The 12,455-nt window shown below is 37.7% G+C and overlaps 1 protein-coding gene across 1 annotated transcript in view; it reads left to right on the forward strand.

The window, feature by feature from the left end:
* Positions 1 to 12,455, forward strand: part of ZC3H13 (zinc finger CCCH-type containing 13) — a 162,818-nt gene that overhangs the window by 58,014 nt on the left and 92,349 nt on the right. Inside the window, exon 6 of the mRNA XM_042781909.1 lies at positions 10,414 to 10,611. Coding sequence (XP_042637843.1) covers positions 10,414 to 10,611 — 198 coding nt within the window. The remainder of the gene's footprint in view (positions 1 to 10,413; positions 10,612 to 12,455) is intronic.

Consider the following 12,455-nt stretch of genomic DNA (forward strand, 5'->3'; position numbering starts at 1 on the left):
GTTGGATTTTATCAAATGCCTTTTCTGCATCAATTGATATGATCATGTGGTTTTTCTCCTTTGTTCTATTTTTGTGGTGGATAACGTTGATTGTTTTCCTAATGACTTTACCTGCTTTTGAATTATCTTCAGCAAAATGTTACTTCTGTGTGATATTAAGATATTGTTCAATCATTTCTGCATTTTTTTGAATCACCTTTTCTTTGGAATGGGCAAAAATACAGATCTCTTCCAGTTGATTGGCTAATGTAGCTGTCTTCCAAATTTCTTGGCATAGACAAGTGAGCACTCCAGCATGTGTCCATTTGTTGAAACATCTCAGTGGGTATTTTATCAGTTTCTGGAGTCTTGTTTTTCACCAGTTCCTTCAGTGCAGCTTAGACTTCTTTCAATATCGTTGATTAGTGATCATATGCTACCTCCTGACATGGTTGAATGTTGACCATTTCTTTTTGATAAAGTAATTCAGTGTAGTCCTTCCATCTTCTTTGGTTGCTTCCTGTGTTGTTCAAGTTTTTACAATAGAATTTTTCAGTATTGCAACTCAAGGCTTGAAATTTTTTTTGGTTCTTTCAGCTTGAGAAATGCCGAGCATGTTCTTACCTTTTGCTTTTCTAACTCCAGGACTTTGCACATTTCCTTATGATACTTTGTGTTCTAGAGCTGCCTTTGAAATGTTCTGTTTGGCTCTTTTTTTTTTTATTGTGATGTGTGTTAAAATTTACAGAGCAAATTCACTTTCCATACAGCAGTTCACATACACTTTGTCTCATGACATTGACCACAATTCACCACAATGCAACAGCTACCCTCCCACTTCCTCCAGGCAGTCACCTCTTCCCTGTGTCCATCTGTCCATGCACCCCTGCCCCCTGAGCTGTCTCCCTGTGCATAAGCAGCCCTTCTTTCTCCCATGATTGTTCCATCCAAGGAGTGTATTTACCTCCGGTAAATGTTCAGTTCCTATGCCTGTCTTTTCCTTGGCTGGAAACCACAGGTGTGGGTTCAATTCCAGACCTGAAGGACAGCTAGGGGTCATAGTGTCAGCGGTTCCACCAGGCTCGATCAGTCCAGCAAATCTTGTCCCCCCTTTTTTTTTTTTTCAAAATGCTTTTGAGTTTTGTTCCGCATTGTTCTCCCGCTCTATCCTGGATTTCCTACTTAGATCCCTCTCTGAGTAGTTGACATTGTAGCTGGGCACCATCTGATTTTTCTGGTCTCATAATCGTATAGGCTGCGGATCACATGGTGTACCAGTCGCTAGGAGTAATTCTTTCCATGAATCTTTGGTTTTCTTCATTCTTCTTTGCTCTGGACAAGGAGAGACCCATCGTTGCATCTAGATGGCTGCTTGCAGGCTTTTAAGATCCCAGTTACTACTCGCCAAAGTAGGAGGTGGAACAATGTTTTGTATAGTGTGTTGTACCTATTGAGCTTGATGTCCCCTGTGACTATGGTACCGACCCCACAGGTTCAAAGATTCGGTCCCTCTGGGTAGCTGGCTATGACCAAGAAGTGAATACAACCTTGCCCCTTGTCAGCTCTGCTATACACCTGGGAATTTATATCATACAAATATACTTATAGGACCATTGTCTGCCAACTCTATATGTGGTGTTGGGTACACTCCCCACTTCATAGACGTACCTAATAATTCAGCCTATCTGTCTATCTATCCACTCATATACCCATGTTTGCCTTCACTGACAGTGCAGTAGTGTATGTGCAAAAGGGTTCATCTTTGTTGTCTGTACCTCCCATGTACCTTTCTATGTCTTCCTTTTCATCAATACCACCGTGTTGATCACTCACATTTGGTACATTCCCCTTCTCTTCACCTAAATCAATACTTATCTCTACCTATCTAACAGTGTTTCCTACCCTCCCCTTCCACCCCTGGTAACCAACAAAGAAAATTTCTTTCCATAGATAAACCTTTCCTTGATTTTTACAATAACGGACTAATACAATATTTGTCCTTCTATGATTGACGTATTTCACTCAGCATAATGTCCTACAAGTTCATCCAAGTTTTGTGGTGTTTTGAAGATTCTAGGTTATTCTTTAGGGTTGCATAGTATTCAATTGTGTGTATGTGCCAACATGTGGTTATCCATTCCTCAGTTGATGGACACCTAGGTTGTTTCCTTCTTTTGGCTATTGTAAATAGCGCTGTGATGAACAAGGGTGTACATATGTCTGTTCTTATCCTGGCTCTCACTTCTTTAGGATATATACTTAGTAATGAATGGCTTGGTCAAATCATATTTCTATTTCTTACTTTTTAAGGAGTTGCTATAGTGCTTTCTACAGGAGTAGTACCATTTTACAGTCCCATCAGCAGTGTAGGAGAGTCCCAATCTCTTCACATCCTCACCAGCATTTGTTATTTTGTGTGTTGTTGAACTTTGCTACTAGTGCTGGAGCAAGATGGTATCTCATTGTTTTGATTTGCATCTCTCTAATGACTATTGAACCTGAGCATTTTTTCATATGTTTATTGGCCGCCTGAATATCCTCCTTGGTGAAGTGTCTATTCGTGTCTTCTGCCCATTTTTTAATTGGATTATTTGTCTTTTTGTTATCGAGGTGGAGTTTTCTATAAATTCTAGAGATAAGTCCCTTGTCAGATATGTCATTACCAAATATTTTTTCCCAATCTGTAGGTTCTCTCTTGACTCTTTTGGAGAAGTCTTTGGAAGCACATAAAAATTTAATTTTTAGAAGGTCTCATTCATCTAGTTTGTCTTTTGTTGTTTGTGCATTTTGGATTATACTTGATAGCCTATTTATGCTATATATTATGGCCCCTAAATTCGCCCCTATTTTTTTCTTGAGGAACTGTATAGTTTTAGGTTTCACATTAAGTCTTTGATCCATCTGGAGTTAGTTTTGTGTATGGTGTGAGGTCCAGATCTTGTTTCATTTTTCTGCAAATGGATATTCAGTTTTGCTAGAACCATTTATTAAACAAACATTCTCTTCCCCATTTAATGGATTTCGGCCCTTTTTCAAAGATGAACTAGCCATAGGTCGATGGATCTATTTCTGGTTTCTCAATTTTATTCCATTGGTCTATGTGTCTGTCATTATACCAATACCAGGCAGTTTTTACTACTGTGCCTGTGTTCAGCTCTTTTACTTCATTATTTCTTCTATTTGCTTTTGATATTCTACATTTAAGAGCAAATTTCCTGGTCTTTTCTGACATGCATTTTTTTCTTTTCTTTCTTTCCTGTCTTTTTAATGACTTCTTTAATTTTTTCACATATGATGTCCTCCCACAACTTATCTGATTTCTAGTCATTAGTGTTCAGTGCATCAAATCTTCTTGAGATTGTCTCTAAATTTAGGTGGGGTGTACCCAAGGTCATACTTTTGAGTCTTGTGGAGTTGTTTTAAATTTCTTCAGCTTCAGCTTGAACTTGCATATGAGCAATTGACAGTCTCTTCCACATTTGGCCCCCAGCCTTGTTCTTATTGAAGATATTGAGCTCCTCTATTGTCTCTTTCTACAAATGTAAATGATTTGGTTCATACTTTATACAGTCCATTTCCAATTATTGATGAATGTTCACAGTTTTTCACCTCATATTTAGTTATGCCACATCAGCAAATGAAGGTCCTGAAAGCTTTACTCCATCTACATCAAGTTCAACTCTCTGAGGAGGAAGCTCTTCCTTAGTCATATTTTGAGTACCTTCCAACCTGAGGGGTTTATCTTGCCACCATATCAGATAATATTTCATGGCTTTCCATTTTGTCAGTTGTCCTGTAGTGGGTAGAGTGTTGCTGTGATGCTGGAAGCTATGCCACCAATATTTCAAATAGCAGCTGTGATGGAGAGGTTCCATTGGAGCTTCTAGACTAAGGCAGACTATGAATAAAGACCTGGCAATCTACTTCTAAACAAATTGACTAGTGAAAACTGTCAAGAGTACAGCCTTGGAAACCCTGTGAGGTTATCCTGCTGTGTCCCATAGGGTCAGAATGAATCAGAATCCACTTGAAGACAATGGGTTTTATTCTAATTTTGTTTAAAAAAAAAAAAACAAAAACTCTTCTCTCCAGCAGTTGACCAGTTCTTAAACCCTATATGGGCCCCTATAAAGTTCATATTTGTTATCTTCCTTCTAGATTCTAGAGGCTCTAATCCTATTCTAGATATTGGTTACTTTTTTGACTAGATTATTATATCATCCTAAGGCACTCTCTGGGTGCTCTGGTAGTATAGTGCCTAAGGCGCTTGACTCCTAACCAGAAGGCTAGCGGTTCAAACCCACCAGCCACTCCTCAGAAGGAAAATGGGGCAATCTACTTGCATAGTGATAACTGCCTTGGATGACAACAAGGCACGCTCTGGTGGCATAGTGCCTAAGTCATTTGACTTCTAACCAGAAGGTTGGAGATTTAAACCCACCATCCACTCCACGGAAGGAAAACTGGGCAATCTATTTCTGTAAAGATTTACTGTCTTAGAAACCCAAAGAGGTTTGCTATGAGTCAGAATCAACTCAGTGGCAGTGAGTTTGGTTTTTGGTTTTAAGGCACTCTGGTAGCATAGTGGGTAAGGTATTTGGCTTCTAACCAGTAGATTGGTGGTTCAAACCCACCATCTGCTCCTTGGGAGGAAGATGAGGTGATCTGCTTCTGTAAATAAAGATTCACAGCCTTGGGAACTGAGTGGGGGTCATTATGTATTGGCATTGACTTGATGGCAATGGGTTGGTCTTACATTATCCTACTAAGTGAATTTAATTTATCTAATGTCTCCCTTCCCTTCACACACAAACTGCTGATCAGTTACCCAAACTCATTCTTTTTACAGATGCTGTCAGAGAAATTTTAAAGGTATATTCCTGAGAATGTATTATGCCATTGAATATCTCAGTGGTTTTCCTTTCTATAGAAATTCTGATTTCTGAGAATGGCATTTATACTTTGATATTTTTTATCTTTGTCCATGTTTTTGTTGAAGGGTTCCTCTTTCCCCTTCCATCTCCAGTCCTTTAATACCTACCTCAGATTCTGTCTTTTCCATTAAGGTTTCCCCTTTCTTTTTACTGAACATGTTTTCTGTTCCTTTTGTGAACTTAACAGGTTTTGTTTATAGTGCTAAACATTAATCAGGGTTTCAGACTGTTTTGAACTGGTTCAGTCATTGCTGATGAAGTGTAATCAGAAGAGACTTGAATTTTTAAAATTTGGGTGAAGCAGAACAATAACTGGAATAGGACATAATAGTGTTGAAGACTTGGACTGGGCAACTGGGAAGAGATGTAGTGAGGCCTTTGAGGAACTTAATGCAGGAGATTGGATTATTGCCAGGACTGGGGAGAGTGACACATGTTCAAAGTGACATGGTCTGTTGCCATTTTTGAACAGGATATTGTTGTGTCCTGCTCTGCTGGTTAAGAAATTTGATTGCTGTGCAATACGCATGCTGTGTTTGTTTACTAAGAGGGAGATTTTAATGTTTCTGGCAGGGTGTCAACCTATAATTTCACCCAGTTGGGTCCTTTCTGGTTTCGATTTGTTGGCCATGATGAACCAGTAAGAACCAGTTTGAAGCCCTGGTATTAATTGCCTTTTGCATTATATTTTAGCTGTGGTATACATGTTTTCCAACCTCTACTTAGTTTAAACCCCTTGTGGTCTAGGATCTTGATGGGTCATTGTATTACCCTTCCATGGTGCCTGCTTTGCATAGAGCTTTGCATTGTATTAAGGCACTCAGTACAGTTGACATGATACTTTCCTTTGCACCAGTAAATAATTGCAAAGGAATATGGAAGAATTTGAACTATTAAGTGATGTGATTACCTTGATTGCTCTTTATCCTCTTGGGTAATCAGTTCTATAACTCCTCCCGTATTCCATTTATTTCACAAGTAGACCACAGTTTTTCAAATTTATCTATTCATAAAATACTTGAAATTTAATCTCTTCATAGAAACTTTTGATAGCTATTTAAATGAAGGGTTAATTTCATCATGCACTAATTCATTAATCTTACCACTATTAGTAACTCATTTATTCTTTGATGAATATTTACCGTGAATAATTACTCACATTAATTTAAACTACCGTATTTCCTGTATTCTAATGTGTTGACTTAGAATTCTAAGATAATTGTAAGATGTTGACTTTAAGATGTACCATTAATTTGGTAATAAGAGCATCAAAATCAATCCCAAATCCACTGCTGTAGAGTTGATTCCGACTCATAGCCGCCCTTTAGGACAGGGTAGAAATGCCAAAAGGTTTCTAAGGCTATAAATCTTTATGGACAGACTGCCTCATCTTTCTCCCATGGAGTGGCTGGTTGGTGGGTTTGAATCACTGACGTTTTGATTAGCCGAGCGCTTCAGCACTGTGCCACTAGGGCTGTTAGAGGAACATAAAGGTCTGGGAAAGAAGTACATTAATTGTACAAAGAAAGTATTGAACCGACTATGGCATTTATTTAGCCATGCACTTTACATTGCCCAGAGTGTGTCAGATTATCAACTTTAGTTTCATTGGTGAACCATACTATAAACTTCTTGAAAACATGTTAAGCAATAGGTAAGGATGAGAATTTCAGTTAAAATTCAGTGGGGTGGTGTAGGCAGGAAGTCAACTCAAGTAACAATCAGGCAAACACACTCCTTGGTCTTACTAGGTTATAATATTGAATTGGCAGAGGTAAGTACTGACGTATCAAAACTCACAATTCTTTCTGAAAGTTACAGGTTTTTTTTGTTTGTTTGTTTTTTGAGGGGGAGCATTTTATCATGAGATGTGGTCTGGTAGTAGACTGTATCCTGATTTGTGGGAGACAGTGTGTCTTAGAATCAACAAGTATAGTATCTATTCTGTCCATCTGCGTTGTTAATCTTCGTTTAATTTGGAAAACTTTTGTTTAATAAACTTGTAAGTTAAGTACGTCAAAAGCTTTTCAAAAGGAATAGTTTTGGGAAGAGAAAGATCTAAAAATGATGGATGTACACAAGACAGCTCTATGCCACAGGGAGACGTAGGCTGTGTGCCACTTAAGATAATCAGGTGATTTGAAAATGCTGAAAGATCTTGTTGACTTCAAAATGTGCAGAACCAGTTTTGGCCCCTTTCATTTGGAAGCCTTTGAAAACCCCAAATCTGTCATATCATTGTATTTTCTAAGCAGATATGCTTTTGGAGGTAATGTGAAGAAACTCTGTGTTTAAATAAGTGTATTAGAGTGATCCTGATTCTTGTAATACTGTGAAGTAAGTGGTTTAATAAAACAGAAGTTTATTTTTTATTTAGGTGAAGTCAGAATGCCTGTTTCTGATTAACAGGGGCTCTCCTATGATGATTTAGTGATGTAGGCTCCTTCTGACTGTGGTTCTGCTTTCTTGGGCTTTCAAGGACAGCAAAGAATGGACTGTACAAAAAAAAAAAATAAATGGTTATTGCATTTATTTAGCTTTTAGTTTACATTGCCTGGAGTATCAGAGATTTTTGTGAGTTAGGCCTAGAAATAGTACACATCTCTTCCACTGACATTCCTTGGGCCAAAACTTGGTCACTTGGCCACATCTAATATCCAAAAGATTAGACTATAGCTTAGCTCTCTGGCCAGGAGAAAAGTTTGGTAAACAGCTGTCACAGGCGATAATGTGAAAATATACTTAGCTTCAAGAGTTCCTCCATCATTTTATCTTGAATATATGCATCTTAGAATTTTTGATACAGATCCCAGCTATTATCTTTACTTTTTAAGTGAAAGAAATACTTGTAAATATAGACATTTATCACTTATATTAGGTGCATAAAAGTTTTAATTACTATAAATATACAATGAGATATGTACATAATATACTTCTTGGCAGAAGAAGAGGATGAAAGATAGATTTGGCCATATTTTAATAATTTTTTATTTGCTTAAGTGGTTAATCCTAGCTATGATAATTAGAACTAGGGATAGGGACTGGGAGAGCTAAATTTTAGTCATGTTCACCATGACTCTGGTAATTTTATACTTTTACCTTTTTGTAATCTTATCTACATTTTGGAGGAAGGGACTGCCTTTTACTTTTTCAGAGCTAAGGAGTGTAATGACTAGAGAACTCAATCAAGATCATAGGAAGTAAGCTCTGGAATTTAAGGTTAAATTTTCATTTGTAAATATCCACAGAGAGTGAAATGAGTAGCCAGTGAAAATTTACCAGAGGTTTGAAAAGAAATGACTACTTAAAGATGGAGTACCAGACTGAAAGCTCAAAGTATCTGGCTTGTACATAATTGGTTAATGCAAAAGGAAAAAAAAAAAGGAACAAATTTAAATAATAAATTAACACTTTTTGTATGATTTGAGAAAATGTTGCATTGACATGATGACAACAGTTGGTCTTGAGGGGAGGAAAAAAAGCAATATATGTACATGGCCTTTTTTGAAGAAGAAGATTTTCATTCTGAAAGTAGCAGAGTAATGAGATGACCAAATTTAGAATTAGTTGAGTAGGTGCTACTTGGAAAAAAAAACTACTGAATTTGAAGACTCTTTTGAGATATCAATAAGCACAAGGAGAGAGAGAAATGATAGGGCATTGAGACATGGGAAAACATCCAGGAATTCTGTAACTGTATATTAAGGAGAACCAGAGAGATTGGGTATATGGAGAAATGATAAAATAAAAGTGCAGGGAATTGAGTAAAAAGCTTGAGGTTTTAGATTAAAAAGTCTCAGTGTGGGAAAAGATTTTTAAAAATACTGAGACTTAATCTTGGTGAAATGTTTGATTTCTAAGGAATAATGTTTTATAAGTAGTTCAAGAGAAAAACCAAATAACCAACATTGTTGTTGTTGTTATGTGCCGTCGAGTCATACCTGACTCATAGCGACCCCTCCTTGGGTTTCCGAGGCAGTATCACTACGGAAGTAGGATTGCCCAACCTTCCTTCCGAGGAGTGGCTGGTGGGTTTGAACCGACAGCCGTCTGGTTAGCAGGCAACTGTCTTAGCCACTATGCTACCAGAGCTCCTAATAACCAACATAGGGGGATAAAAACAAGAAAAACCTGTGTTTGGAGTTCTCATCTACAACACTAACTGCTACAGGATTTTTCAGAGCTCTGAGGGAAAAGGTTTGTGACCTCAAAATGCTGTATCTAGTCAAACATTATTCAGATATGAGGCAAACATAGACAGTTTTGGATGGGTAGGAACTTAAACTTACATCATTTAGTGTAAAATTACTTAAAAGTACCAAATGAGAGGATCTTTATACCCAAACATCAGTTCCAGGTAGATTAAAGACTTAAATGTGAAAGTCTGAATTCCAATTCCAACATTTAGGAGACATTTTTTATGATCTTAGAGTTTGGAAAGTTTTCTTAGAGAAGACTCAAAAATTTAAATGAATGTTTCTACCAATGCTTAGGATTTCATTTTCATTAGTAGATGATGTAACTTTGTGTTTTCTGTAGTGATGAAAACTTGGAAGCCACCTGCAAAATTTGTCAGTATCAGATTGTTTAAAGAAATTATCTAGCAACTATTTAATTCTGTATGTTTTTTAATAATAAAGACAGAAATCTACTTTTACAGAAAGATGCTCATATTTTATTTAGTATAAAAATATGTAGAAAACATTATGATAGGATGTTCCCTCTCTCGCTGTGAGAGAAAGAGAGAGAGGGAGGGAGAAAGAGACAAGGACAGAAAAAGTGTGAAAATATATCAAAGATGTTAGCAGTAGTTACTCTTGGGTAGTAGAATTATAGATTATTTCTACTTTTCTATATTATCACTGGTTTTATTTTTTGTTTACACTGAGCACATTTATAAGCTAATGAAACAGTACTTTTCACTATGAAAAAATGTAAGACAAACAGTTTAATTTTATGATATTGTTTCCTTATTTGAAAGTCTTTTCCTTCTGCTCCTTATCTTTTCTCGGAAACCTACCCTTTAAATTTTTATAATAAGTGTTGATAATAAAATGTGTGGTAAGTAAATTAATTCTTTGCTCATTTCTATGAATTTTTTTTTCCTGGTTATTGGTTATTAGCATATAAAATAATAAAAGTCAGTGATAGAAAGGATGATTGCCTTTTTTTAAAAAAAGTGCTCATTAAAATGGACAAATAACATATATATAAAGAAACTCACTGCCATTGAGTCAATTCCAACTCGTAGCGACCCCCTTTGGGTTTCTTAGGCAGTAAATCTTTTTGGAAGTAGATTGCCCAGCCTTCCTTGCGGAGTGGCTGGTGGGTTTTCCACCAGCCTTCTAGCTAGCTGTCAAATGCCTTAGGCACTGTGCCACCAGAGCTCCTTAACGTACGTGTGTGTGTGTGTGTGTGTGTATGTATGTATACATACGTATATGCATATTACCTTTCAAACATATTTGAACTTCTAATGATCACTTTGTGTTATCTTCAGAACTTCAAAAAGCAATCAAAGCAAAAAGAAAGGACCTCGTACTCCTAGTCCACCCCCTCCTATACAGGAAGATATTGCTCTGGGGAAAAAATACAAAGAAAAATATAAACTAAAAGACAGAATAGAAGAAAAATCAAGAGAGGGAAAGGAAAGAGGACGAGATTTTGAAAGACAAAGAGGAAAACGAGAGAAGCCAAGGTAAGTAGGATTGTAGGTGTTACTTACTTTTATAGAATCTGGAATATTTACTTTTCGCAAGCTTTTAGGCTTTAGTGTAATTTTTTTTTACTTTTCACTTTCACGCTTGATGGGTGACTAAGGGCCATAGTCTTGGGGTTCCACCAGTCTTATCAGACCAGTAAGTCTGGTCTTTTTTGTAATTTTGATTTTTATTCCACAGTTTTTCACCCATTTCGTCCAGGACCACCTGTTGTGATCCCTTTCAAAGTGGTCAACAGTGTTAGCCAAGTACCATCTATTTCTTCTGGTCTCAGGGTTGTGAAGGCTGAGGTTCACATGATTTATTAGTCCCTTGGACTAATTACATCCACGTATCTTTGATTTTCTTCAGTCTTCTTTGCTTTGGGCAGGGAGAGACCAATAGTTGCACCTTATATGGCTGCTCGTAAACTTTTAAGACCCTAGTCACTATTCACCAAAGTAGGGTGTAGGACATTGTCTTTGTGGACTATGTTATGCCAGTTGACGTTCGTTTTGGTTATCTCTGTGCTGCCTTGACAGAAAATACCACAAATGGGATGGCTTTAACAAACAGGAGTTTATTCTCTTATGAAGTCTCTAAGTCTGAGTTCAAAGTGCCAGGCTCTAGGGGTGAAACCCCCTCCACCTTGGGTTTCAGCTCTGCCTCTTGCTCCTGGCCCACCGAAGCTGGAGACTTTTCTTTACTCAGTCATCTGCTGGCTGCTGAGACTGACAAGCCCGAGGTTGACAAGTAAAAAGGCACACTCCCAGTGTTACCAAACCACACGGCAGGCCGTTAATTCAAGTCCATTGAAAGTCTCAAGGTTGGCAGAGCATGGCAGGCTGCTGAACAATGACATGGCTACGTGCATGGTTCAAGCATGCCATAAGTGAGAGACCATTCCCAAAGCTGTTTCTTATATACGGGAAGCAGACTGCATCTCTAAAGCAGCTACTCAGCTGCTTGTGGTAGATCCCACCATGGAGGTGACTGTCAGTTTCATCATGGAGAATAACTACCACCAGTTGCCCAGCCACTCAACCGTGCCTAGCCAAGTGGACACACAACCTTAACTACTACAACCTCGATGTTCCCTGCAGCTATGGTCCTGAGCCCCCAGGCCCAGTGATTCATTCCCTTAAGGTATGTAGTTGTGACTAAGAAGTTTTCATAACTTTGCCCCCTGTTTGCTCCTATTATATGGTACTCTGGTGGTGGGTGCTGTGGTTAAAGCATTGGGCTCCTAACCAGAAGTCAGTGGTTTGAACCCACCAGCTGCTCCATAGGAGAAAAATGAGGCAGTCTACTTCCATGAAGATCAACAGTCTTTGAAACCCTGTAGGGGATCGCTATGAGTCAGAATTGACTCGATGGCAGGGCTTAGGTTTTTTGCTCTACTATACACGTGGATATTTTTACAGCATGTACAACAAATACATATGTCTGCCAAACCTATATATGGTCATGGATATAGTCCTGTTTGCCTACCCATACCTTTCACCTTGCCTGTTTACCCATGTATTCACTTGTGAATTAATGTTTGTTATAGTGACAATACAGGGTTGTATATATAATAGTATTTACCTTTGTTTTCTGTAACTCTCATGTAGTTCTCCTTGTCTTCCTTTTTTTTTTTTTCTCTCTCTTTTTTTAACTTTTTATTGTGATTTGGGTTAAAGTTTACAGAGCAAATTTGTTTTCCATTCAACAGCACTCAGCATTTCTTTCTTTTTCTTATTTTTTTTTTTTAATTTATTTTTATTTGGGTGAAGATTTACACAGCAAATTCACTTTCCATACAGCAGTTCACATATACTTTGTCTCATGTCATTGACCACAG

Source organism: Orycteropus afer, unplaced genomic scaffold (assembly GCF_000298275.1).
Source record: "Orycteropus afer afer isolate SDZICR_OR568_19922 unplaced genomic scaffold, OryAfe1.0 scaffold00194, whole genome shotgun sequence".
Classification (NCBI taxonomy): Eukaryota; Metazoa; Chordata; class Mammalia; order Tubulidentata; family Orycteropodidae; genus Orycteropus; species Orycteropus afer.